At 45.8% G+C, this 26,042-nt stretch overlaps 5 protein-coding genes across 9 annotated transcripts; 2 read left to right on the top strand and 3 right to left on the bottom strand.

The window, feature by feature from the left end:
• The first annotated feature begins 44 nt into the window (after window positions 1-44).
• Window positions 45-4,916, top strand: LOC137902843 (serine/arginine-rich splicing factor 4-like). Of its 5 annotated transcripts, none has more exons than XM_068746934.1 (6): window positions 45-197; window positions 1,059-1,279; window positions 2,784-2,890; window positions 3,148-3,362; window positions 3,469-3,546; window positions 4,065-4,916. In XM_068746934.1, the coding sequence occupies exons 1-6, from the start codon at window positions 91-93 to the stop codon at window positions 4,540-4,542; spliced, it is 1,206 nt and encodes a 401-aa protein (XP_068603035.1). In that variant the 5' UTR covers window positions 45-90; the 3' UTR covers window positions 4,543-4,916. The 5 variants fall into 5 exon arrangements, with proteins under 5 accessions (XP_068603035.1, XP_068603036.1, XP_068603037.1 ...); XM_068746935.1 differs by having other exon boundaries at window positions 1,059-1,198; XM_068746936.1 differs by lacking the exon at window positions 45-197 and adding an exon at window positions 2,196-2,392 and having other exon boundaries at window positions 1,144-1,279.
• A 1,142-nt stretch (window positions 4,917-6,058) lies between these two features.
• On the bottom strand, window positions 6,059-14,161 carry msto1 (misato mitochondrial distribution and morphology regulator 1). Its single transcript, XM_068746932.1, has 14 exons — window positions 13,962-14,161; window positions 12,322-12,451; window positions 12,069-12,138; window positions 10,767-10,842; window positions 10,540-10,597; window positions 10,310-10,460; window positions 9,275-9,389; window positions 9,024-9,158; window positions 8,766-8,918; window positions 8,094-8,225; window positions 7,829-8,007; window positions 7,107-7,211; window positions 6,905-7,017; window positions 6,059-6,828 (listed from the first exon to the last, which is right to left on the bottom strand). Exons 1-14 carry the CDS (start codon window positions 14,148-14,150, stop codon window positions 6,569-6,571), a joined length of 1,866 nt encoding a protein of 621 aa, XP_068603033.1. The 5' UTR covers window positions 14,151-14,161; the 3' UTR covers window positions 6,059-6,568.
• Window positions 14,162-16,409: 2,248 nt separating this feature from the next.
• apoea (apolipoprotein Ea) lies at window positions 16,410-18,344 on the bottom strand. The gene is made up of 4 exons (XM_068747217.1): window positions 18,286-18,344; window positions 17,979-18,123; window positions 17,527-17,805; window positions 16,410-16,757 (listed from the first exon to the last, which is right to left on the bottom strand). Exons 1-4 carry the CDS (start codon window positions 18,326-18,328, stop codon window positions 16,469-16,471), a joined length of 756 nt encoding a protein of 251 aa, XP_068603318.1. The 5' UTR covers window positions 18,329-18,344; the 3' UTR covers window positions 16,410-16,468.
• A 3,176-nt stretch (window positions 18,345-21,520) lies between these two features.
• Window positions 21,521-22,590, bottom strand: LOC137903293 (apolipoprotein A-I-like). The gene is made up of 3 exons (XM_068747438.1): window positions 22,551-22,590; window positions 22,314-22,464; window positions 21,521-22,094 (listed from the first exon to the last, which is right to left on the bottom strand). Exons 1-3 carry the CDS (start codon window positions 22,588-22,590, stop codon window positions 21,521-21,523), a joined length of 765 nt encoding a protein of 254 aa, XP_068603539.1.
• Window positions 22,591-24,584: 1,994 nt separating this feature from the next.
• Window positions 24,585-25,884, top strand: LOC137903214 (apolipoprotein A-IV-like). The gene is made up of 4 exons (XM_068747353.1): window positions 24,585-24,617; window positions 24,695-24,759; window positions 24,844-24,991; window positions 25,066-25,884. Exons 2-4 carry the CDS (start codon window positions 24,720-24,722, stop codon window positions 25,634-25,636), a joined length of 759 nt encoding a protein of 252 aa, XP_068603454.1. The 5' UTR covers window positions 24,585-24,617; window positions 24,695-24,719; the 3' UTR covers window positions 25,637-25,884.
• The last annotated feature ends 158 nt before the right edge of the window (window positions 25,885-26,042 follow it).

Genomic DNA, 26,042 nt, shown 5'->3' on the forward strand with positions numbered 1-26,042 from the left:
ACGAGGCGCGCGCTTATGTGTCTTTGCGGCCTCGCGCCTTCGGTGTGTGTTTGTCGGGCGTGCGTCGATTAGCACGTTGAAGCTAACAAGATGTCGAGGGTGTACATTGGAAGGTTGAGCTACAGAGCCAGAGAAAAGGACGTGGAGAGGTTTTTCAAAGGCTACGGAAAGATACTCGAAGTCGACCTTAAGAACGGGTAAAGTACAGGCTTGTTCGTCGACGCGGGGTTAGCATCAGCGCAGGCCGCGGGGTTAGCATAAGCGCAGGCCGCGTCGTGAAAATTACTGGCCCTGTCTGCTGCAATGGCCGCGGCCTGCTACGGCTATTTTGGCTAGCTAAAATGTTTGACATTTTAGTCTTCCAGATTGTGCGCTATATCGATGCTGTTGTTTTTGTTGTTGTTTTTTGCAGACGCTACAGCGTAAGCGTTCTCGATGAAAATCTAAATTATCTTTTTTGTTTTCGGAGCTATTCCAACGACCGTTAAATTGTTAGCCAACCTTAGACGTGGCAATGTCACAAGAAGCCGTCTGTGTACGAGTTAACTGCTAGCTAAACAATGGACGCCGAACGCAATGTGTGATTAGCTTGATTAGCGTCCTTTGAAGAATGAATGAGCGAAGCCCAGTTTCCGGGATCGATGCTTCAGCTCCGAGCTCGCTTCGCGTGGACGGCCATTGTGTCTCAATGTCTATATTTAGAGCTACTTAATTATTACAGTACCGTTAGCGGTGGCTTCTAAATCACCGTGTTCCTGTGTGTATCGGGTTAATTTGATTTTATTTCACGACTAAATTATTGATTAATAAAATGTCTGAAGAGTTTATCGCTGTTCTTTCAGATCACTATGAAGCCCCTTTCATTAGAGTTCAATGGGACAGGAGCACCGCCATCGTTTTTACCCACGCTTTATTATTATAATTATTATGGGATGGACGTGGTGCTGGCCTGTATTTTAGCCAGTGACCTCCCGGGCGTTTGATTGTGGACATGGTCAAAATAAATTCCATGAAACCTGAAGTATTTTTCCCCCCCCATTTCTTTTGTTCTTAATAAGTTATGGATTTGTTGAATTTGATGATGCCCGTGATGCTGACGACGCTGTGTATGACCTGAACGGCAAGGAGTTGTGTGGGGAAAGGGTCATTGTGGAGCACACCAAGGGACCCCGTCGTGACGGGGGTTATGGAGGTGGAGGTGGAGGAGGGGGAGGCGGTGGTGGAGGAGGAGGAGGAGGAGGAGGCGGAGGTGGTGGTGGCGGAGGAGGAGGAGGAAGAAGTAAGTTTTTATAAGCGTATTGTAGTTATTTCACATGAATATTGTCATTGATGAGGGTTTTTATTCTTATCAGGAAGCCTGGGGGCAACGTTTTAAGCTCGTCCTTGGTGGCTGATGTGCATTCAATTATATCCGCAGTAGAAATAGTTTCCCCGTCGCTGCTAACGCCGGCCTTCTCTGTAGACGATGGGTTGACACGGGAGAGTTTGCGTTTTAGATGTTACTTGTGCATCGAAAAAATTCCTCTTTGATAATTACTAAATTATTGGCTGTTTTTTTTTTTTTCATTTATCACATTTTGATCTCTCAAGTTGAAGCAGACATTTTTGGCATGTTTGTATTTGTCAGCCAACTTGTGAAAAACGGAATCATCTGAAGTTCTGAAAAATGAATTGGAAAAAATTGGTCATTCACTTTCTCTTCTGGCCTGTCCTCCATTTGGGGCATAAACGCGCTCATCCTAAAGTGCATTTTTCCGAGTTGCACATGCCCATCCGCGCCCTCTCATCCCAGTTTCATCGGGTTTTGATCTTCCGATTACACTGAGCCCTCCAGGTTTTTGATGATCTGATAACAGGGATAGTTGTTTTATCTTTAGAATAAGTTTGCTGACGGAGAGCAAAGCTCGTTACAGCACGGGAAAGTGTTGCGATACAAACTTGGGTGCACCAGAGCCACCAATGACCTCGAAAAATATCTTTGATTTCCATATTTATTGAAAAAATGTAGTAGCATTTGAATGTGCGATTGGGAAATGGCGTACTGATGGAAAGGAAATGAATGTCTTCATTTGAATACTGTAAAATAACTGAATGTCAAATATCTTGATGTCTTAGTCCATTATTTATCTGATATAAGATGATTGTCAATTTAAAGGTAAAGATTTAACAAAGAACCTCAATGTTTTAATTGAAAGAGTCCTTTGCTGACTGCCTGCCCCTATTGCTGGCCATGGTGTCCCCCCTTTCCAAGAGTGTGGTTTGACCATTCTGGGCCTCTGGGCAGACCAAAAAAGGGAGCCATTGTGAATGAAGACCGCTTTTCCCATTAGGCCCAGGCCGGGTGGTGAGGATGCCATGGGGTTAGGAACAGATGTGGGTTCAGCTCTTATAGGTGCCTGAAAAGAATGTTTTATAACAGTGAACTGTCTTTTCTAGATAGGATAGCTTAGAAACTTGGTTTAGTTCACCGTAAGTACTTCCTCAATAAGTTACTTAAATGGGATTTTCTCTCTTTATTTAGAAAATAGCCGAAAGAAATAAGCTACAATAGTGCTGTTTAGGAGTTTAAGGATTTTAACTTGTGTAAAGTCAGTCAAACAGTTTAGGACTAAATGTTTTTTATCCCTTGTTAGTCTTTTTGAATCTTTTCTTTTCACCTTGTTTCCCTTTCCAAAATCAATTTCAACATTTTGTAGCTTGTAGCTTTGAGTTTAGTATAAATGCAGCATGACTGTTGCTTTACGGCACTCATTTGTCCCCTTCTTTCCTTGTCGCATTAAAAGGTGGATATGGTCGGTGGGGACGGGACAGATATGGTCCACCGATCAGGACAGATTATCGGCTCATTGTTGAGAACCTTTCCAGCCGCTGCAGCTGGCAGGACTTGAAGGTATGAGGGGTTTTTTAAATGTCAGTTCTTGTAACTGTATTTTAAGTGGTGTCCCAAGTAGTCTGTCATAAACAGCTTTTAGGCCATGAAATGCTTTAATATAAGAACATTCTCAGAAATAAAAATTTAAATTGTTTATATTTCACAAAAAATGCACATTTGCTCTGATTTATATTTTGGACAAATAAAGGGGGTCATGTTTTCGGGCATATCGCCTTTGAGCAAAGTATATCAGTATAATTTACGCTTCTCAAAAGGACTACATGAGGCAGGCGGGAGAGGTGACGTACGCAGACACCCATAAGGGCCGGAAGAACGAGGGGGTGATCGAGTTCCGGCTCTACTCTGACATGAAGAGGGCTCTGGACAAACTCGACGGCACCGAGGTGAACGGCAGGAAGATCCGGCTCATTGAGGACCGCCCCGGAGCCAAGCGCAGACGCTCGTACTCTCGCAGCCGCAGCCGGTCCAGGTGAGACGCGTCGCTGTACAGTTTAACTGTCCTGCGTGACCGAGATCGCCGTTGGACGTAGAAGAATCGGATCCCCCCGTATAATGATGTCGCCGTGTCGTCACAGGTCTCGCTCCAGGAGTCGCAGGTCCCGCAAGAGCCGCAGCCGAAGCGAGAGCAGCAGTCGTAGCCGCTCCCACTCCAGGTGAGCTGTTTAGGCTCCAGGAGCAGGTGATGTCATCTCTGGGGGGTGAGGCTGCACCAAAATGGGCCTTCTGTCTCCCAGATGGTGGAACTTTAACCATTAGACCTAACCAGGTGGATGTTTCCCGTGGAGCCTCGGTTCTTGAACATAATTCGTTCTGTAATACTGTTCAAAAACAGAACTATATTTCCCGTAACAAATAATGGGATTAATCCGTTCCCACGCACCAGATAAATGTGCATTTACACGCCCAGTTAGTAGAACTGTAGGAGTCCTAAATGGGTCACATGGTTGACTAAAAGCAAATGTCCATTTCTCGTCTCGTATTTAAACTCATCTCATGGTCATTTTGAGGGTTGAGTGTGGAAATGGTATTAAAAATAGATTGTAGAACTGTTCTGAAGAAGGAAAGGCCTCTTCCCAGTTTAAGGTTAATTTACAAAAACACGGATTTAACAATGTGGGAAGCGGCACGTTCCTTTCTCTGTTAATCCCAATTCTTGTGACTTTGTGCGCAGAGCGGCGTCCCGCTCCCGCAGCCGCTCCCGTAGCAAGAAGAACAACAAGGCCAAGAGCAAAAAGGAGGAAGAGGAGCGCAGCAACGGGGCCCCGAAGAACAAGGACCACAGCAGGAGTCGCAGCCCCAAGAGCAAAAAGAGCAAAAAAGAAGGCAAGAAGATCAAGAAGGAAGATTCCGCCTCCAGATCTCGCTCTCGCTCCAGGTCTCGTTCTAGATCGGGCATGAAAGATCGCTCAAGGAAATCCGGCTCAAAGGGCCACGAGCAGCCCAAGAGCGAGGACGGGGGCGAGCCGGAGCGGGGGTCTCGCTCCCGTTCACGCTCGCCTGCAGAATCAAAATCTAGAGCCAGGTCTAAATCCAAGTCCCGTTCCCCCTCCCCCCCCAAAGCCCGCTCCCGCTCTCGCTCGGCGTCCCGCTCCGAGTCCCGTTCCAAATCCCGCTCCCACTCGCGTTCTCGCTCCCGTTCCCGCTCTTAGTTCAGATTCTGGGGCTATTTGTTGTGAGTTGTTTTCCAGTAAAATCCCCCCCGTTGTTACCCTGCCCCCCCCCCCCCCCCATTTTTAATAAATAGTTGTAGAACACCAGGCAGTTAGAACTTGATGTCTTTTATGCACATGCTTCTGTTTCATTTAAATCTAACTGTTTTTTTCTTGGACGGAGGCGTTTATAGAATAACGGGCTGCGATGTCGGATTAAATGACGTCTGAGACATTCTTTTTTTTTTTTTTTATCACGTAGAAGCATACCGTTTTGTCAGAATGCCCGCTGGGAATATGTTCTAACATATTCGGTCACCTTTGTGGAATCCTTGTAACGTTTTAATCCCAATTAAAAAAGATCCTCTTCTGCATTTGTCTGTTTTATTTATTAGGAACAGATTTAGTCTAAATTAATAATTTAACTCTTGAAATGCTAGTTATGAACACTAAGTTAACGTCCTAGATCTGAATGAATGAAATATTCCTGTTAAATATTTTCTTCAGCACACAGTTCAACGTGCTTGGAACAAAGTTACACATCAAAGGAAATCAAATTCATTAACCCATGGAAGTTTGGATTTGCAGATGATTGGGAAACGCGCTACAGGCTGATCCAACTTTGATGTAATGTCCTTAAACCAAGTCAAACTGAGGCTCAGGAGTGTGACCTCCCTATTGTGGGGGTTTGCTCCTGATGACATGGCGGATGGTCTAGTGCAGGGGTGGGCAAACTTTTTGACTCGCGGGCCACAATAGGTTCTAAAATTTGGCAGAGGGGCCAGACCAAGAACAGATGGATGGAGTATTTGTGTGAGCGAGTATAAATGACACATGAAAGCTATTGCATTAAAGGATTTGGCCTTTTACAGGTAGCATTACAGGGAAAAGGTCAAATGAATGAGGTTTAATTATAATACAATTTAATTTCATAATATAATTTGGACAAGTTTGGCGGGCCGGATTAAAAAGACCAACGGGCCGCATATGGCCCCCGGGCCTGGGTTTGCCCACGCCTGGTCTAAGGGATCTCCTCCCAGACCTGGACCTGGTGGATGGAGCAGGACCTGATGTTCCAGATGTGCTCGGTTGGATTCAGGTCTGGGGAACGGGCGGGCCGGTCCATGGCATCAATGCCTTCGTCTTGCATTAGGAGGAACCCCGGGCCAACCGCACCAGCATACGGTCTCACAAGGGGTCTGAGGTTCCCGTCTGGCTACCTGTCTGTCCCCCCCCCCCCTAAAGAAACACCACCCTCATGGGAGTCTGTTTCTGGCCATTTGAGCAGACACATGCACATGTGTGGCCAGCTGGAGGTCATTCTGCAGGGCTCCTGCAGCGCTCCTCCTGTTCCTCCTTGCACGAACGCAGAGGTAATGCTCCCGAAAAAATATCACCCAAAACCTGCAGATTTAAATCGTCTGTAGACACAAATCTCCTCATCAAGTTTCAAGAATCTTCTTTTTCTTCCCCTTTTGGAAGGAATGAATTTGCTGAACACTTGCTCTGGTTCAAATAAAGGGGCACATTGCCATAGTAACGGACGCTGCACATCTAATCTGTTCCGGAACAGGTCAAGGAAAACTTGCTGAGTCTGCGGTAAGGAGGCCTTTTACTGACGTGAAGATATCACTGAATGGCATTTATTTTTACCTCCCATGTGACACCACCGATAGAACCCGAGTCAGCGCTACGAGGACGATGGAATACACGAATGCAGTAACGTTCATATCTGCTTGTGCCGGGTAATATTCAATCGCACTCATTTCAACCGTAATTTCAGAATTCAGGAACGTCTCGCTCTTCTCCGCTCTGCTGCCGACAGACAGACTTGGTTTGTCCCTGCTGACTTGCAGGAACGCTAGAGGGGGGGGGGCGGGGGGGACCTGGGCTGAGCAGCTTCACAGTGTTCATCAGGTGTATTGAAGCCGTGCAACGTTGATCTAGGGCCATGTTTTGCTGCTTCCTCTGGCTCCTCCATGGACCGCTATCGCCTTCATCACAGTTCATCAGCAGTCTAAACCCGTTAATCATCATCCTCCTCCTCAGAGGAAGAATGCATCACCCCACCGCTGTTGTCACGGTAACACCGGGCCAGAAGGCGCAGCTCCTCCAGGGCCTCCTGGTAATCTGCCGCTTCGGGCCCCTGGGAGAGAAAGCTGGGGGCCACCCGGCGGATGTCCAAAACACTCGCACCGCGATGCAGCTCCGACAGCCAGGGGCCGAGCGCCGAGCCCGACTGGAGGGAGGTCAGGACGGGCGCAGAGGAGACCACCGGGGGGGCGGCTGCAGAGACCGAGAGACCAATAAATACAGGAAGGAGAAACGGTGCTTTAAACTACAAAATGAGACGAGGACTCACAGCCGGGCGGCGGGGGCCGGCTCTGCAGGAATCCCCGAGTCCCAACAGACCGACTGAATATCTGAGGGAAAGGCGGCGTCAGCTTACTGGGGGCGGACGACAGCTGCAGAGCACTGAGAGAGAGAGAAGAGCAGGGTTGAGCACATACGGCCTTCATCAAAGTACCGTAGTCGCTCCAGTTTAAGACGGCGTAGCGACTCACAGAGGTGCCGTCGGGTGGAAGGATCCGATGTAGGACGCCAGCACGTCTTCCTCGCTGTGAAGGCCGTGAAGAGGAGTGGCTGGTTCAGCGCCTGCAGCCAGAGAGCTGCCGGAAGAAAAGTCATTTCAGCAACACAACAAGGATCGTCCCATTTTTCTCTAAACACTTCATGCCTTGAGAATTTAGACGGAGATGGAGTCTAACTACAGCCAGTTTATCTCTGGTGTATTCTCTGTCTCCACTGAGCAGCAGAATAAGCTGGCCGTGACCTAAAAACACACACGTTAGGATCCACTGTCAGAAATCAGGAGTCCAGGTTAGTGCTGGTTCACGTTTCACAGAGTTCTTATCCCACATGCTCATTAGGTAGAAGTCTCTTTAAACAAACCAGTGAGAATCAAACCAGTTTGAGGTACTAAAATACAAACGGGTATGTCCACTATTCATACGCAAACAGAACAAATGAGTTTTAGAACAGGAGGGGTCACTCGAGGGCAACATGCTAACGCGTATCGGAGAAACAAATTATTTAGTATTTCTTCAATCTTCAACGATAATTTACTTTTAGATGTTCCACAAATTCCATTCATGTCGTCTTCCTCTGAAACTTTGGGGTGAATAACGTCTTCGTTAGTACTAAATCAATAATGGAATGTATAGATAAAACCACTGGGTTTGTGACCCCCCCCCCCCCATCACTAAATCCATCCAGATGTTCGGACCTGATTAGCCTCTGACCCTGGAAGCCTTTCAGCGTCACCCACTGGCCGTAGCACGGGCCGGCCTCAGAGCACGCCGACAGGGGTTTCCACGGCAGCGCGTCTGTGTGGGCACTCAGCGCGTCAGGAAGTGAGCCGCCGTGCATCATGGGAAACGGAACAGCACCATAAGCAGCCACCACCTGCAATTTTAAATACATTGTTTAAACAAGTGGCTAATGTTTTTTTTTTTTTTTTTTTTTTTAAACAACAAATAAATTAGCAGTACCTTCCGGCCAGACGCAGCCAGCGTGTCTGCAAGCTGCCACAAGGGAACGCTGTTGTTCCTCAGCCTGTAAGGCAAAGTGAGGGCATCTAAAGCCAAGGCCAGCACGGCACTGGAGTGGTACCAAAGGGAGGGCTGGCACAGCGGGGAGACAGTCGAGGTCGTTAGACGCGAGTAACGGCAGGTCTCTGGTGCAGGAGTCCCCAACCACCGGGCCACGGGCCGCGCAGACAGAACCAATCATTGATATCATTTCCGTTGTATTGATTATCAGAGTCTGACGGGAGTTTTATTTTGGGAAAAAACAACCGGATTTTCTCCAACATAATTAGTCACATGAAGGACAGAATTATTGAGGCTACAACTTCAGCAGCGTATAATATAAGGTTTAGCGGTTACATTTACGTTCAGATTTTATTTGTATTTTTTATTACACTGTAAAAATGGCGAGGCATGAAACCGGTCCGTGGCAGGAAACGGGCTGGGGACTCCTGCTTGGTCCTAAAACCATATTCAAGTTGAACATCTAACAGAAACAGACTTCCTATCAATAAAGTTTTTTCTTAAAATTCCTATACCATCCTATTTCTTTATTTGTATTTTATTGAGATTCAATAAAAACAAAAAAGACCGTTAAAATCAAGGCCTTCTGAAAGGTGATCCATTGACGCTCACATCATGAGACAGGTGTGGGAACGCCACGGGAGAGGAGGGTCGTCTTCCGAGTCCACCGCGTAGGGTCAAAGGGCAGAATAAGGAGCTGTTATTGGCCAAGTGGACCGTCCCTAAGACGCAGTTCAATTGGTGGTAGAGCTCTTTCATCGGTGTCTGGTTGATTAGAAAGAACGGCGTGAGTAGAGAAGCCCATTTAAAACTGCTGGTACAAAGTCCTCTCAGACAGACGGACGGACAGCCGGACCGGCTCTGACTCACTGAACCCGGGTGGCTAACAGGCGCTACCCCCCAGGTCAAGATGCCTCTGCCACCGTAGGAATCCCGCAGCATCTCCGTCACCTTCGAACCCAGACCAGCGAAGCCGTCAGCCAAGTCACACAAGAGCTGGAAACCCTGGGAGGAAGCAGGTCGTACGTCACTGGACCGGACAAGGGGGGGGGGGGGGGGGGGGTCCGGCTGAAGGTCCTGGACTGTGTGTGGCACAAACAAACCAAATCTAAAAGCGTTACCTGAAGGTAATCACACTCCTCAACAAAGAAGTGCAGTCTGTCCTCGAGTTCCTCGAGCACCGGCCCCTGGAGGAGAGCCTCTCCCTGGCCGAAAGCCTCCAGACGCTGAGCCTCCCTGGACAGGCAGACACACACACACACACACTCTGGTATACAAATATACATAGATGTGCATGAAACACAGGAAAAGCCGCTTTTCCTACCCCCTTGTTAGCGATGCAACAGATGTTTAGATCAGGGGTCCCCAACCACCGGTACCGGTCCGTGAGGCATTTGTTACCGGGCCGCAAAGAAAGAACAACTAATGTATACAATTTCCGTTGTATCGATTATCAGCGTCTAAAAGGTGTTTTATTTTGAAAAACGACCGGATTTTCTCCAACGTAACAATCGCGTCTTGATACGTTGCTAAAAAAAAACAGCCATGAACTCGTGAAAATTAATAAAAAGAAACAAAAGTCTTTGGAGAGCTTCTTTGTCGAGGAGAAAAGTCGAACTGAGGAGGAAGAAGATGAGGTGATGACCTCCAAGAAGAGAAACCAGGACTAAGACTTAAAACTGGGGTATTAACAGCTGATTCGCTCCGTTAACGATCAATGAAGGGTTCAAAACTGCTTCAGCACATTGAGACCAGAACCCGGATTAAAAGACAAGAACCCGGATTAAAAAACAAGAATGTGGAATTTATGAAACAAAAAACCATGAAGGACCACAATTTATGGTGAGTAGATATTGTGTAACTATTAATTATTTATTTAATAGTTATTGCAAGTGCATAATATAAAGTTTATTGGTAAGATTATATTCCTCTTTTTAAATTTAATTACCGGTATTACACACACACCCCCCCCCCCCCCCCGGTCCGCGAAAAAATTTCACGGCATGAAACCGGTCCGTGGCAGGAAAAAGGTTGGGGACCGCTGGTTTAGAACACAAAGGGTTAGAATACAGGAAGAGCAGAAGCTAGCTTTAGACTTTGATCACTCCTCGTCCTGGCGACGGGAAACAAAGCAAAGCGGCATTTGAGCAACCTACCCATCGTGGTTGTACTGGTGGATGACGGAGACGGTGCGAGGGTGCAGGTGGATCCGGAGGAAGTCGGACCACACCTTCACACTGCCCTCCAGACTGTAGCCCCGCTGCACACGAGCCAGCTGATTGTTCACAGTGTCCACACCCACCACACCTGCGGATGGGAGAGACCGCAGGTGGCTGACATTAAACCGTGTTTCTCACACAGAGAGTAAAACGGATGTTTTTCTTACTCGAGCGCTGAGGCTGGAAACTGGAGTAAAAATCAGCTTCAGCCAGGATCTCTCCTCTCTAGAGATTAAAAAAAGAAAACAGGCATGATGAGAAAAGCACGCCCGGTGTCCCGGCTGCATCCTCCACTAACAACATCACCAAATAAAACAGAATCACTACTATGAACGACAAATTTAATTCACAATCAATGAAAGTGTTTCGACAATATAATGATGGAAAATCTCACATCCAGCTTGTCCAGATCTTCCAGAAAGGCATTCCTTGCCGGAGGACTTTCTTCGTGCACCATGACGCTTCCCTCCCTGGCAGACGGAGCACATTTCTCTGGGTTTCAGTTTTAATGACAGAAACGCCACTTAAAAAGCAAAAACAATAAAACCCCAACAACATTCATTCATCTTCTGGACCGGGTCGTGCTGGAGCCGATCCCAGCAGTCGACGGGCGAGAGGCGGGGTTACACCCTGGACAAGCCGCCAGTTCACACAGACAGACGATCACTCACACACAATCACACCTACGGGCGATTTAGTGTCACTAATTCACCTAATTCTGTGTGTTTTTGGTTGGTGGGAGGAACCCGGAGAGAACCGGAGAGAACCCGGAGAGAACCCACGCAGACACGGGGTGAACACGCAAACTCCTCACAGAAAGGCTGCAAGTCGGATTCGAACCTGTGACCTCCTTGCTGTGAAGCAATAGCGCCGACTACTACGCCACCGTGCTGCCCAATACGCAAACATGTACTTAAACCCCAATTTGTGCTGGTGAGGATGGACAATAAAATGAATGCATGACATCTCACAAAAGGTTCGAGTGTCCTGAGGGACTGATGAAAAGCTAGAAGCTCCTTTATGAAATAAACCCAGAAGAACTACTGTTGATGAAGTCGTCTTCAGCTTTAGATTAATCCGCGGCGCCCTCTTGAGGCGCCTCGACTTAGAAGTCGTTTGACTTACGAGCCATTGCTAAGGTGATTTCTCTGCTTTGAGTTGTGAACTAAAGTTATAAGGAAAACGTGTCCAAAAACGCAAAAATCAGTGAAGAATAAGTTATAAGAGAAAGTAAACAGCGCTTCAGAAAAAGCTGCCATTTCAGTCAGGTAGACATGTTATTTATGAATATATTATTCTTATGTAAAAACACAAAGAAACACATTCGGGTGGTTCTTTGTGGGGTTGGAAACAGATTTATGGCATTTCCCTTCCTTTCAATCAGGATCATTTATTTAATATAGAAGCTAATCGAGTTTAGCGCTCAGTGACGGGAAGAATTAAACTAGCAAGTCAAGATAACTGGAATACTCAAATACAAGAAGCTGAATCTGCACTTTTACACAAGTACCAAACTTGAGTACATTGTTTTTATTTACATTTTGTCATCGCGTACTCTAAATTCCAGCACTAAGGCTTTCAATTTTTGGTCATATCAGTTCCAACTTTACAGTATTGGGCTCCTTGTTTAGCAAAAATAGCTAAACGTTTTTAATACTTTGGCAATCACACACATAAAAGGACACTTTTTTTTTACCATGTAACGGCAGACGTGTCTTTGCCAGGGTCATAAAGACTTCCCTCCTGCCGCAGAGTCCGAAGACTTCCTGTAGAAAATGACAGGCAGAGAGCAGGGGATTGATAAAGCGTCATCCTGCATCTGGTTGCTGTGGTTACTGTATCCTTTCATCATATAAATAACAGGAACTAGATCACACAGTGGGTTAGAAAAACAAAACCAGTCTCATAACGCTTAGCTAAATCCTCTTTCAGGCGATGGGAGCGTTGACCTTTGAGATCCATGGCGATAAGGCGAGGGGTGTGGGTGACGTGCCCACCCACGGTCTGCCCCTCACGAAACACGACATCGCTCTGGGTGTCGCCCGGAGGCGCCTCGGGATCGTAGGACAAGGATGCATCCTGAAAGAAATCAGGTATCAGTCCTTCACCTGCCACAGACTGATCTGTACCAAAATACTTTCAGCACCACAGAAGAAGAGGAACCAGCACCAGAACAGTGGGTCACATCAGCACCGGAACATCAAGCCTGTTTGCGGTGGACAATAAGAAGCACTAGTTGTGCAGTAGCATGTATTACAGTACAAGTACAGTCAAACAGTAGCATGTATTACAGTACAAGTACAGTCAAACAGTAGCATGTATTACAGTACAAGTACAGTCAAACATCCTGTCTAAGAGGAGCATTTCATGAAAGCCCTTGCGGTCTTTTTTCCGTTGAAAGTCCTTAGTACATAAATCATCCACATTTAACAATACAATTTTCGCAATACAAATAAAAATAAAACCAATATTAAATTACTCAATTTATGCAAAATAACATAAAAAAAAAAAAAGATTTTACACCACAGATGCAGACTAACAATACTTTTAAAATAAATCACACCACAGATGCAAAATTACAATAAATTACAATAAATTACAATAAATTACAAAGACACCTAATATGTACAACGTAGGTTGACAAAAAAAGGGGGGGGGGGTTGATCCAGAGAGAGTCGTGATGACTATCTCCATTTCTGTCCCCCTGAAAGGTGTATTTTTAGGGCCGTTTTGAAGGAGACCAAAGAGGTGCATGTTTTGAGGACGGGAGTCAAACAGTTCCACCCTTGGGTGGCAGTATTGTAAAAAGATGATTTACCCATGTTAGTCCTATATCAGGTTGTTGTTTGATCTCCCTCTAGTGCTGTGGCTGTCACTAAATCTGTGGAGGTGTTTCGTCACCTCCACCAGTTAAAAGGACTTCAGACCTTTACAGGTACATTTTGCGTTATTACGATAAACACAGTTAGTAACAGAACGACAAAGACGTAATTACGTGCAGCTTTTCACGCAGGAGATGGTTTTAGTTTCAGACCGTGTACTGTATGATAGAAACAAACTGCAGTATGCACAGAGTACAGACAGTTTACTGCCAAATATATTTACTTAGTTATTCAAATCAAGGCCTCAGCTATGCAGATGACATCTAATGTTTCATAAAAATAGACAGACACTGCAAACATATTTAGTATTTGCATCACTTCACTTATTTACAGATGAAGTTCTTCTAACAGGGTTTCATGATGGAAAGGTAGCACTGGTCTTTCTTTACAATTTATCTGCAGGTATTTTATGACGTAAATACACTTTTTGAAGAAAACAAAGTTAAACAAGTTACGTTTCTATTTATCTAACCCCATTATGCACCACGAGCCACGTTACTCAGGTTATCTTCACACCTCCCCTCCTGTGAGGATACTTTTCTTTCATCACCTGTCCTCAGCGTCCTAACACGAACATGAAAGGCCCATTCATCGTGCTAACGCTGCTAGCATTAGCTGTCTCTGGGGCTCGGTCGTAGAGGTTTGTAAACACACGCGAAGCAACCGCAGCTAGCTAAACGTGATATTAGCCGCCGCTGTGTTCCTACCTGTAAATTCCACCAGTGAGTTCCAACAAAGTTGGAATAATGTCCGAGCTGAAGCGTGACAACTTCCCTACAAGGGCCACTCATCGTGATAATGTAAAAATAACCTGAAAACGTAAGAAATGCCTCGAATCCCACATGACGGACATGTTTAGAAATAACAGAACAGAATGAACAGCGACAGCCGAGCATGAGATATTTTACGACTGTTGTGATTGGCTACAAGCAGCGTCAAGTGAAATTAGATTGGATGAGCACGTGAAAAAGGCGTAACCGTCTAGTTTCACCCTATTACGTGCGAGCTCCTCGGTCTCAGGAGGGTTTTTTTCTTTTTTTAAAAACTTTATTAACATAACAGTGACATACACATACACATATACACACATACTGTATAGTACTTGTAAAAGGAAGGAAAACAAATACAAAAACAGGAATATCATAATAATATACTATCGATATTCCAATGGTGTGATCAATTGTGATATTCATCCAAAATAGAAGGAGCTCTAACAGAGAGTAATATAATATCACTAATATAAGTATACGTGCAAAAGGAAGGAAAGAATGAGAAGGAAAAGAAAAAAATAGCAAAACAAGAATAACATAATATACTATCGATGTTCCAATGGTGTCATCATTTGTGATATCCCAATTTTTTGTTTTAATAGATTTACAGTATTCCACATTTATTAGCATTAGATGATGTTGTCACTGTAAGTGTAACATATTGTGAAATAGAATTGGATACCAACTAATAATCAATGCGTGATCTTACTTGATCATTAAGTTTATGCCAGGTAAAAGGTTTAACATTTTTGGTCTCACGGGAGTAAAACAGGACGTGAGGAGGAGGACTCTCTCCGGATCAACACCCCAGTCCACCTGGGTTGCACATATTAAGTGTCTTTGTAATTTATTGTAATTTATTGTAATTTATTGTCATTCGTTGCCATTTTGCATCTGTGGTGTGATTTAGTTTAAATTTATTGTTAGTTTGCATCTGTGGTGTAAAATTATTTTTATTTTTCTATTGTTATTTTGCATCAATTGAGTAATTTACTCAATTTACTGGTTTTATTTTTATTTTATTTTTATTTGTATTGTTAAATTTGTACTGTTAAATGTCGATGATTTATGTACTAAAGACTTTCAACGGAAACAAGACCGCAAGGGCTTTTTTGAAATGCTCCTCTTAAACAGGATGTTTGACTGTATTTGTACTGTAATACATGCTACTGTTTGACTGTACTTGTACCCTAACATTCTATCTAATAAATATATTCATCATCATCATCATCATGCAGTGATCGGATGCAGCAAAGTTTATGTGCGTTGGAAGCAGAGGAAGAGTGTCGGAACTCCGGAGTGATATTTGGTGATTTTCGATACGCACTTTTCTTAGTGCACTGCTGTCCTCAGGTCCTGACTTGAAGCTGCTTGCAGATTTCTTATATATCCTGTGAGCACAAAGTCAGCTCAAATTTTTAAAGTGTTACTATGTTACTTTGAGCACGCTATACATTTTATATTTTACATAAATAAATTTTATCTAATTTATTTTCATGTTTATATTTTTATCGTCTCAATTACTTTGTTGTTTTTAACTTATGTACCTTCTGTAAAGCAATTTTGAGTATTTAGAAAAGAGCTATATAAATGAAATGCATTATTATTATTATTATACAGCCAAGTATTCATTTTCTAATCTGTAGAGCTGTAATCTGCTTCTGGAATCCTAATTTCCACGAGGAAACCCCCAAAGGATGCTCAAAATTCTAGCTAATCTAATATTATCTAGTCTAATCTCAAATTCATATACGTAGCAATATGGGCTGTCTGAAAGGTATCGTGTAGTATTTATTTAATCTTTTTTTAGCACTATAATTGAAGTGTATTTAAATAAATTGAATAATAAAGACTGTTATGCAACTTTTAAAACATGCAGGGCTTTCTAGAGATGTCATTTTGCTGTATAAATACAGAGATGTTATTGCCTTCGTTTCTGTTTCTCATATTGTAATAAGTTTTAATAATGTGTCCATTGATAAAAGGTCAAAGGGTACTTTTATTTTGTACATTTCCTGACATGCTATTGTGAAGTTATAACCAACGGCGTAACGTGTAAATGTGTGTATGATAAAAAATAGTATAAATATATTTTATCCTAAATTAATCATTGAACTTATTCCAGTGACACAACTTTTAAGTTGTAGAGAAATTACACAACTAATCAAAACCATATAAAGTTCTCTAAGTCATGCTTCTCATAGGGCCCCTTAAATAATCATTAGAAATAACCGATGTCTTCGTTTGTACAGAAAAGACAACCAAACATTCACGCCGAACTGGAAGCGACTCAGTCAAACGCGGAAGTGAAGAGTAGACGTGATTTCAAGCACATGCAGTTTGTGAGCTGCTACACAAACGTCTCTTTACACAGACGAGCATCTTTATTATGACTCCATTGAAGTGGGTTCGATAAGGCAGGTAGTCCACACTTTCATTTCACGTTACTCCTGGAACATTGAGACAAAAGGCTGAAACCAGATGTTCAGCTCCTCCATCTTGTCCTGCAGCACGTCTCTCATGTCTTCAGCCGTTTGCTCCAGGCGCTCCTTCAGGCCCTCGGCTGCGGCCTCAATCTTCTCCTTCTGGGAGTTCAGCAGGTCGTTCAGGGTGGTGATCTTTGCCTGGGCGTTGTCCTGCACTTGAGCGACGTAAGGGCTGAAACGGGCCTTCATGTCCTTCATGTTATCGGAGGTGCGGGTCTGGAGCTCCTCGTAGTTCTCAGCAACTTGTCTGGGAGGACAGAAGAGTTTTAAATGAGCGAGGAATCATCCAGAACATTTACTCCAGTAAATGTTCCGCTGCTTTGTGAAGGTCTTGTCTGAGGAAATGTAGCATATTTAAGAAATGAACTTTCTGCATAAAAGCCACTAATTCTGAGAACAAATGTTCTAATAATAATCTGAATTATTTGGTCCAGCTTGATGAAGTGACGTGTGTTTAAAGTTTCTATTAGTGAATGACTTGATGAAGATCAGTCGACTGCACGCTCCTCATTTATTCTCTCCCATGAAATATTCCTGCTGAATGTTTTTTTTATTACATTAAATCATTATATTCAGTGAATATGGATTATGAGAACCTTTTAAAGGTATAAATCCCTAATTGCTTTCAAATCCAAAATTATTTTAGTAAAAAAAACCAAACAAACAAAAACCTGAAGCTTCAGCAGATTTTCATGACAAAGTTTAAGACTTTATGCTAATCTTTGACAAAGATGCTAACTGAAACGTTAAATATCACCGCAATGACTTGCATAATAATGATGTATGTGACAGCTCATGGGAGGCATCCCATGATTAACATCATAAATACGTCCAGCATTGTCCCGTTAATCGTTGCAATGAGACACAAAGATTCTCCTTTCTTCCTCTGGAGAGAGACACAAATCAAGGAAACAACAAACAGCACCCGATTAAAATTCCCAGACGCCTTCGAGCATCTTCCCGGCCGGCCCTCCCACCAGCCTCCGGCCGGCGCCGCGCCGCTCCGCTCCGCTCACCTCTTGATGTCCTGGGTGTCCTTGCTGAGGCGTTTCCTCAGCTTGCGGGAGTAGGCGGAGACCCTGAAGCGGACGTCGTCCACGTTCTGCTCCACCATGCTCTGCAGCTCCTGGCTGTACTTCTCCATCTGCTCCCGGGCCTCGCTCATGTGCTCTTTGAGCTTGTGGGCCAGCTTCTGCAGGCCCTTGGTCAGTCGCTCGTGGCTGTAGGGGGCCAGCTTGGTCTCCAGGACTTCTCTGTATGTGGCCAGTTCAGACATGCTGTCCTCAATCAGGGTGCTGTTCGGAGGGGCGGCAGAGTTTCAGCGACACACTGACCTCAAGGGGGGGGGGGGGGTGTTGTTACACTAAGACCCAGGTCAAGACTAGTCGGCGTGAATTCATTCACACAGAGGTCATAAGATACACGTAGAGTTCATCCAGTGAGGGCTATTGGGAATAAGAGGACTCACTCCAGTTCTCTGCCGATCTGGGAATTCCTGACGCTGTCCACCACTTCATCCTTCTTCAAGTTCAGATCTGAGAAATAATCAGTGAACTTGTCCACTGTGACTTCCCAGGGACTGTCCTCCTGAGGGACGCTTCTCCCGTGGCAGCCTAATTCAGATAGAGACGAGCATCTCAGGTATTTTGTAATTAAAATGAAAAAAATAATGTCATTGAATTTAACGTGATGCTAATTATGAGCACATTTTTAAATATGAAAAACGTCTCCATCCTCGGGGTTTTTCGTGTCCTTCAGAGACAGTTTGGACTCACCGGAGAGGACAGCCAGCACAAAGATTACTGCAAAGACCCTCATGATGACCGGAAAAAAGACACCTGGAATATTAAAATGAGTCAGTTAAAATACTAACAGACAAGTTTGAGTCATGTCTTTATTCGACTTATTCAGGAAACCAACGTTTCACCCAGTGAATATTAAAGAAGGCTCGGGTGTAAAAATGTCATCTGAATCATCAGCATAATTAAAAAGAAACATTTCATTGATCAATCGTTCAATTTATCTGTTGTTTTAATGAAATCATCCTCCTTAAATAAACATAGACATTGTGAACGCCTGGGCTCCAGACTAACTGCTTATTACAGGTTTATAGACTATGCTAGGCGACTTACCTCGGCGATCCTGCTCTGTGGCGACTGAGCGCTTCACTCGCTATTTATGCGCTTTAAGAGTTGCTGCCGTGATCCGATAACTTTCGGGATGATTGCCATCCTTTGTCCGAAGTTCCCGGTGCGAGCTGCGTCGTTGTCACATTTTATTGCTGCGTGGGATGTTTTGGCTCCACGTTGGACGCTGAAAGGGCGCCATGGCGGCGTAAAGGGGCGGAAACGCCTTACCCGTGACCAGAGTTTACCTCGAAGGCAGAATTTGATGCCACTTTGGCCACAGTTCCTTAAATGAAACGTGTTTTTGAATTCTCCATATGACTCTTATCAGGAATCGTGTCCTTGTCTGTCAGTGCTCCTGATAGGAAGACAGCACACAGGCCAAAGGTCATCCTGGTATCAAATCCCCGTCCAGCCGGCCCAGTTCATAGTCTGCGTTAACAACTGCCTCGCATCCAAGCAACTTTTATAAGATGGGGAACGTTCCAATTAATCGGAGTCTATACGGAATGGATCAATAACTTTTGTTTGTGCGTCCCACCCACCAAACCTCCAGATGCAGCTCATCTGCCTGAACCCAAAACCTGAGTATTCTGCTCTCAGGGCACCGGAAGGAAAACATGAGAGAAGATGATGTAAAACTATAAATGCAAATATGCAAATTAGATCCAAGCAGTACATTTAGGTGATTCTCCATACAGGTGTGGCTCACATAAAAAAAAATGGGGTCGCCCTGTTCCATCAGCTCATCAATGCACCGTGACCCATGGATCCGTATCCAGGATGGTGGCTCTGATTGCTGTGCTCCGGAGAAAACCGCGAGTCGCATTGGCAGAAAGAGGTTTGTCTGGCCAAGAAGAGGGGACATAATCTGGTACCAACCTGAGAGGACATAATCTGGTACCAACCTCAGAGGACATAATCTGGTACCAACCTGAGAGGACATAATCTGGTACCAACCTCAGAGGACATAATCTGGTACCAACCTGAGAGGACATAATCTGGTACCAACCTGAGAGGACATAATCTGGTAGCAACCTCAGAGGACATAATCTGGTACCAACCTCAGAGGACATAATCTGGTACCAACCTCAGAGGACATAATCTGGTAGCAACCTCAGAGGACATAATCTGGTACCAACCTGAGAGGACATAATCTGGTAGCAACCTCAGAGGACATAATCTGGTACCAACTTTAAAGGACATAATCTGGTACCAACCTCAGAGGACATAATCTGGTAGCAACCTCAGAGGACATAATCTGGTACCAACCTGAGAGGACATAATCAGGTACCAACCTGAGAGGACATAATCTGGTAGCAACCTCAGAGGACATAATCTGGTACCAACCTCAGAGGACATAATCTGGTAGCAACCTCAGAGGACATAATCTGGTACCAACCTGAGAGGACATAATCAGGTACCAACCTCAGAGGACATAATCTGGTACCAACCTCAGAGGACATAATCTGGTACCAACCTCAGAGGACATAATCTGGTACCAACCTGAGAGGACATAATCTGGTACCAACCGGAGAGGACATAATCTGGTACCAACCTCAGAGGACATAATCTGGTACCAACCGGAGAGGACATAATCTGGTACCAACCTCAGAGGACATAATCTGGTACCAACCTGAGAGGACATAATCAGGTACCAACCTCAGAGGACATAATCTGGTACCAACCTCAGAGGACATAATCTGGTACCAACCTGAAAACATTCTGAGACTGGTCCCAGAGCCAGAATAAAAGAATAAATCACTAATTACAGAGAGATTAATGAATGTTTGCGAGGATGATGTGGTGAGGCCAGCCATGATGGACGGATTAGAGAAGGGACACCCACTAGTGAAGCAGATCTACTTCAAAGGACAGAATGTCTAGAAATCAAAAGTCAATAACATCAAAACAGATGGAGATCAATTTACAACTACTACTGCTACAAACATTCGCCATGGCTGATACATTGGGGGACCGTGTGATGGCTCGAATCGAGGACCTGGGCATAGCTCAGGGATGGATCCGGGGAGGACCGGCGGAAATGGATCCCATCTTGGCCAGCAGGTAGAACTGTATCTGCAGATCTCCGGACTGAGTCCTGGCTTGGAGGGACTGAAGTCTCGCCTTGGCACACGAAACGAGGAATAACTGAGGAACAGTTTTATATTTGATTTTCGTTTCGGCTGAATATTGGATCTCTTATGTCTCCAGTCCTTCTCCCCTGATTGTTGCTTCTTTAGAAACACTTTAACGCATCACCTCTTCTCTTCATTCTTCTGTCCCTATTGAGGAAAGCCTGTCACTGGTGCAATCCCATGTAGTATCATGAGTGTACTTGTACACAAAACAATGACTAAAACAGTCCAAATTAAATCACTACATTAAAGGCTATTTGACACTAACACAGTTTAAAGCAGTCTGGAAGTGCTGCTAAATCGTTCATCTAAATACCATAAAGTCGTGGAAGCATTGCTTTCAGGCATTTCGACATTTTTGTCTAGCGGTAGCTCCACGGTGGAAACGTGTTCAATCAGCACATGAAGTGCTCGGTTAGCATTAGCATGTAGCATACACATATCAGTAGGATTGTTTTTGCGATTGTTGCTGATACTTGTCCTTAACACCCGTCTCAATCCAACAGTGGAATATTTTAGGGCGTGGCCACCCCACCCACCCCTCTGGCTCCGCCACTGTTTGTACATTTGTGAACGTCTGCTTTAAAAAAAAAAACCCAAAAAAGTCAGACGCAGCAAAATACGTTTAAACCTCGTTTTTATTTCCTGGTCAGCAGACAGTAACAGACGCGAGAACATGCTGGCATCTTTGGAGCATATTTAATTCACACAGACACTACTACATTTGATATTGCTATTTTGTCCATTTACTGGGTTAGATCAGTGAAGGTCGTCCACAGAGCAGTCAGACGCTTCTTCAGATTCTGGCTGTCGGCGTCCAGGTTGGCCTTCAGCTCCTCTCCGATTGGAACCAGCCTCTGCTGGATCTCCTGGGTTTTCTGGGTCAGCTTGGTCTCAAAGCTCTGCAGCATTGGTGTGACGCTCTTCTGAAACTCATCCAGACTCTTCTCCACCTTCTCCCTTACCTCCTCGGTGTAAGGGATCATCTCAGCCTGCATCTTTTTCACGCCGTCGTCCAGCTGCTCCTTCAGCCCCTTGCTCTTCTGCAGCAGGGCGGTCTTCAGGGCTTCCGGGTCCATGGTGTTAGCCGGGGCCATGCCCTTCAGCCCCTCAAGCTGCGTCTGCAAGTCAGCCAGCATGGTCTCTGCAAAGGGGTGCAGGCGGGTCCCCACGGCCGTCAGATCGTTCTCCAGGCGCATCTGGAGGCTTTTGGCCTCCTGGGAAAACTTAGACACGAGTTCCGAGGTCAGAGGAGCCACCTGAGAGCGGAGAGCGTCAGCGAGCTTGTTGACCGTGTCGGTGCTCTCGGAGATGAGGGTGCTGCAGAAACACAGAAGCAAAAAAAAGTCACGTAAAACTCTTCATCATCCTCTGTGAGCTTCCACCGGGACAAAGAATGCACAGAAAAATATATCAAAGACCCTAAAAATGTTCTTCGTGAGCTTTGCATTATGGGTAAAAGGGTTCTCCGTGAAATCCCCATTTCCTCACGGGGACGTCGGAGTTCTGTGTGAATCGCTATCATTCCCAGACACTCACTTCACTTCCTCGCCCAGCTGGGACGCTTTTATTTGCTGCAGGGAGTCCTCGGCAGTGGCGGTTGCCTTGGCGACCCAGTCCCAGAAAGCATCCTTCACCATGTCGACCGGCTGCTTCGGCTGCTTCTCCCGTACGATGCCGGCATGGCAACCTGCTGAAACATTAGAGGTTAAAGGGCACGTCGCACCTTAAATGCTAACGTGCCGACCGGGAGCTGAAGTTCTGAGTTCCCGTTACCAGTGAAAGCCGCGAGAGCGAGCACCACGAGGACCTTCATGACTGACGCGGCCACTGGCAGGACACTCACTCGTTCGTCTATATATAGGCAGCAGAGTTCAGGGGTACAGGGGCAAAGGTCAGACGCTGAGTGCTGTGCTGTCACCGCTGTGTCCACATCAATGATGACATCACAGCTATCGCCTCGCGCACGCCGCACAGCAGATCGGTCCTCAGGCAGCAGATTCCTGCCCCAATAAAACATTCATTCAGAAAACACAATCTGGTGTTTCTATTGATTTATCTCCTAATGAACAGGAACAAAGGGAACCAGGTGACGATGTTTACAATGTTTAACTCATTTACCTGCAGCACTAAATTCAAAGGTCAGCAGTGTAAAGCATCCCGTCGCGTGCCTTCACACACGTTTGGGCCTGAGCGGCGTCCCGCCGTTTAACCTCCTGATTTAATGTGGCGTCGGCCCGCCCTTCGCCTTTCCACAATGCTGAGGAGTGTTTTTGGGAATCTTTGACTATTCTTCCAGGATATATCGATTGGCCAAAACGCAAAACCTCCATCTGCAAAATCCTCTTTTTTGGAGAAAAGTAAAAAAAACGTGTTGTTTTCTTTCAGAATGGTATTTTTTAAGGATACTTAATGCACAATCCACTGATCTTAGACTTTATTACTGTCTCAGGTGTAAATAATACCGACTCAGTATTGGTGCCTTGCAAAGTACACATAGAAGGTTTTCCACTACTTTTTCTGGATCATTTTGCAGATCGGAGGTTTTGCGTTTCGGCCATCGATTTGTGAGGTCACCGATGTTCGACATGAAGGCCGAACTCATCCGAAACATGTTCAATCGGGTTGAGGCCAGGACTCGGTGCAGCTTTATGGGCCTTCCTTTGTGCACCGGTGCCGAGTCATGTTGGAACGGGAAGAAACCATCTCCAAGCTGTTCCCACAAAGTTCAAATTCAAATGTTTTAAAACGGTTTCTATCTACAGCCCGTATGAAACGGCTGCACATACAGAATTCATTTACGTCCCCCGTGGTGTGACACGCAGTACAAATACTGCATCACGTCTGTTGATTATTGTAACCGAGGACTCCCAGAGTAAACTTATGATGCAGGCATTTTACAGGTCGTAGGCCGAGAGCCGGACTTTGGCACCGCTGTGTCACCCGACCTGCAGATGATCTGAAGCGTTTCCTGATACTCACCGATAAGACCGAAGAGCTAAAGTCTTACCTGCTGATAAACCACCCGAGAGCCCGGAAGCAGGGCCTCGAAGGGACACAGGGAGAAGCTGAAAACATCAGACTTCAGCCGGGCAAAGGGCAACTCCGTGTTTTTGTCCTCACAAAATGAATAACGCTTAATCTGAGTGAAGAGGGAAGACCCTTCATGCTAGCGTAGATTTATATTCCAAAGCTTAACCCTCACCCAGAGCTCCACTAAAATAAAAAACACAACAGATTTCTGTCATGACAAATGATGACATCATTATTTGTTCACTGTTTGAACTTAGAGGCCAGGAACGGATTTCTCCCTCGTGGACAGGTGTGTGTGTGTGTGTGTGTGTGTGGGGGGGGGGGGGGGGGGGGTCCGGAGGGTGGCGGGACGCTGATGTCTCTCTGCCTCGGCTGGCTGTGAGAGGCAACATGTCTGTCCTAACCACGTCCTCGTTGTCTGTGTTGTGTCTGCAGATTTAAACTTGCATTTATTTCCAGAGACTTCGTACACAGACGTGCACAACTCTGATATGAGGCGCCTGCTGCGACCGATGATGTGCTTCTACTGCAGAGTTGGCGCGGGGTATTGGCCTTTGTTGCTCGCTACACACACGGAACACGTGGACTTTCTTTGGGCTTTAAACAAACAACCCGGTTTATATTGGAGACGCCATTAATTGCAGCCCCGGCAATTAAAGCGTGACGTGGAGCCACAGCAGCTCCAAGAATCTGTCCAGCAGGGCAACCCGAGGAGGACTTTACCCTTCACCATAGTATAAAAGCGCCCCCCCACAGCCGTCTGCACGGCATCAGACACGGAGCGAAGGAGACGCCGGCTGCCTCTGAAAGGTAACGCTTTTCATTTGTAAATTCACTCCACATGAAAATGGCCCGGTTCTAGTCCCTCCATCTTCTGTGGTCAACAGAGTCGGATCAGAGTCGGAATCAATCATGAAGGCGCTCGGGGTTCTCGCGTTGGCGACGTTCTGTGGTGAGTGGGACTCCCAGTCCAGTCTAAAAGCTGTAATCCCATCCCAAACATCAGCATCATTATTATTAGTTTTTTACTCCACAGCTTGCAATGCAAACATTCTGTGGCCGGAGCCCAAGAGCAACCTGGACGTGGTGAAAGACGCGTTTTGGGACCACGTTGCTGCAGCGAGACTCACGGCCGGAGAGTCCCTGGAGCAGATCAGACAGTCTGAGCTGGGCCAGGAAATGAAGTAAGCGTCAGCCAGACCGGCGGAGACGTTAGCGCCGCCCGGCCCGTTCGGTGACCGTGTCTCCGTCTTTTCAGCGCCAGGATCTCTCAGAGCGTGGACACGGTGAACCGGTACATCGCGGCCCTGCAAGGTCAGGTGGCTCCTCTGAAAGAGGACTTCATGAGCCGCTTCTCCCAGGAGGCCGAGCAGCTGAAGGCCCGTCTGGAAAAGGACCTGGCCACCGTGAGCGACAACATGCAGCCGTACATGGATATGGTGTCCAAGCTCCAGGAGCAGGTGGAGGAGCTGAGGAAGGAGACGGCGCCGTACGCCGAGGCCATGGACCCGGAGGCCCTGAAGGCCGTCCTGCTGCAGAGGAGCCAGGAGCTGAAGGCGCAGCTGGCTAAGAGCGCGAACGAGCTGCAGGTCCGGATGGTTCCCTCCACCGAAACGATGGCGCGGGACGTGGAGCGCCGCTTCGATGAGTTCCAGAAGATGATGTTGCCCCTGGCCCAGAACTTTGAGACCCAGCTGATCCAGAAAGCCAAGGAGATCCAGCAGAGCCTGGCTCCGCTCGGAGAGGAGCTGAGGGCCAAGCTGGACGCCAGGTCCCAGGAGCTGAAGGCCCAGCTGGCCGCTGTGGAGGAAATGTTCGGCGAGCTGTGAACGGATTTCACCACGCAACGAAACATCTATCAGATTCCTCTGAAAGGCTCATTTAAAAAATAAAGAAACACGAACAAGCAACACTTCAGTGACTTTCATACGACGACATGACAGAAGACATTCATAAAGCTGCGTGAATCCAACATGACTGTGACCCGGTGCAACTAAACCGTTCTCAGTTCAGATTCAAGTTGCTTCGGATTCCTTCAGTTCGGTGGAAGAATGCGAAGCTCGTTTGTGCAGGCAATAAAAACACACAAGCGTGCCGTGCGTGAACAATGTCGTGTTTGCATAAAGACCCGAGTCAGAGTTCTCTTTTCTTCTTTTATTAAATCAGTAATCCATCAAAGCAGCTTTGGGCACAGATTCATGCAAAGATTCAAAGCATGCAGACTTTCTCTGAAAT

This window comes from Brachionichthys hirsutus, chromosome 13 (assembly GCF_040956055.1).
Source record: "Brachionichthys hirsutus isolate HB-005 chromosome 13, CSIRO-AGI_Bhir_v1, whole genome shotgun sequence".
NCBI classification, from domain to species: Eukaryota; Metazoa; Chordata; class Actinopteri; order Lophiiformes; family Brachionichthyidae; genus Brachionichthys; species Brachionichthys hirsutus.

Bases quoted from the DNA above. Each gene is read 5' to 3' on its own strand.
- LOC137902843 (XM_068746934.1), top strand. From the start codon at position 91: ATGTCGAGGGTGTACATTGGAAGGTTGAGCTACAGAGCCAGAGAAAAG. The intron at 2,891-3,147 runs GTATGAGGGGTT...GCTTCTCAAAAG, and splicing joins GCAGCTGGCAGGACTTGAAG to GACTACATGAGGCAGGCGGG. The intron at 3,547-4,064 runs GTGAGCTGTTTA...CTTTGTGCGCAG, and splicing joins CGTAGCCGCTCCCACTCCAG to AGCGGCGTCCCGCTCCCGCA.
- msto1 (XM_068746932.1), bottom strand. From the start codon at position 14,150: ATGCTCGGCTGTCGCTGTTCATTCTGTTCTGTTATTTCTAAACATGTC. The intron at 12,139-12,321 runs GTCAACGCTCCC...CATTTTCTACAG, and splicing joins TATCGCCATGGATCTCAAAG to GAAGTCTTCGGACTCTGCGG. The intron at 7,018-7,106 runs GTGAGTCGCTAC...TCTCTCTCTCAG, and splicing joins TTCCACCCGACGGCACCTCT to TGCTCTGCAGCTGTCGTCCG.
- apoea (XM_068747217.1), bottom strand. From the start codon at position 18,328: ATGAGGGTCTTTGCAGTAATCTTTGTGCTGGCTGTCCTCTCCG. The intron at 18,124-18,285 runs GTGAGTCCAAAC...TATCTGAATTAG, and splicing joins TGTGCTGGCTGTCCTCTCCG to GCTGCCACGGGAGAAGCGTC. The intron at 17,806-17,978 runs GTGAGTCCTCTT...CCCTCCGAACAG, and splicing joins CAGATCGGCAGAGAACTGGA to CACCCTGATTGAGGACAGCA.
- LOC137903293 (XM_068747438.1), bottom strand. From the start codon at position 22,590: ATGAAGGTCCTCGTGGTGCTCGCTCTCGCGGCTTTCACTG. The intron at 22,465-22,550 runs GTAACGGGAACT...ATGTTTCAGCAG, and splicing joins CGCTCTCGCGGCTTTCACTG to GTTGCCATGCCGGCATCGTA. The intron at 22,095-22,313 runs GTGAGTGTCTGG...GTGTTTCTGCAG, and splicing joins CAGCTGGGCGAGGAAGTGAA to CACCCTCATCTCCGAGAGCA.
- LOC137903214 (XM_068747353.1), top strand. From the start codon at position 24,720: ATGAAGGCGCTCGGGGTTCTCGCGTTGGCGACGTTCTGTG. The intron at 24,760-24,843 runs GTGAGTGGGACT...TTTACTCCACAG, and splicing joins CGCGTTGGCGACGTTCTGTG to CTTGCAATGCAAACATTCTG. The intron at 24,992-25,065 runs GTAAGCGTCAGC...CCGTCTTTTCAG, and splicing joins GAGCTGGGCCAGGAAATGAA to CGCCAGGATCTCTCAGAGCG.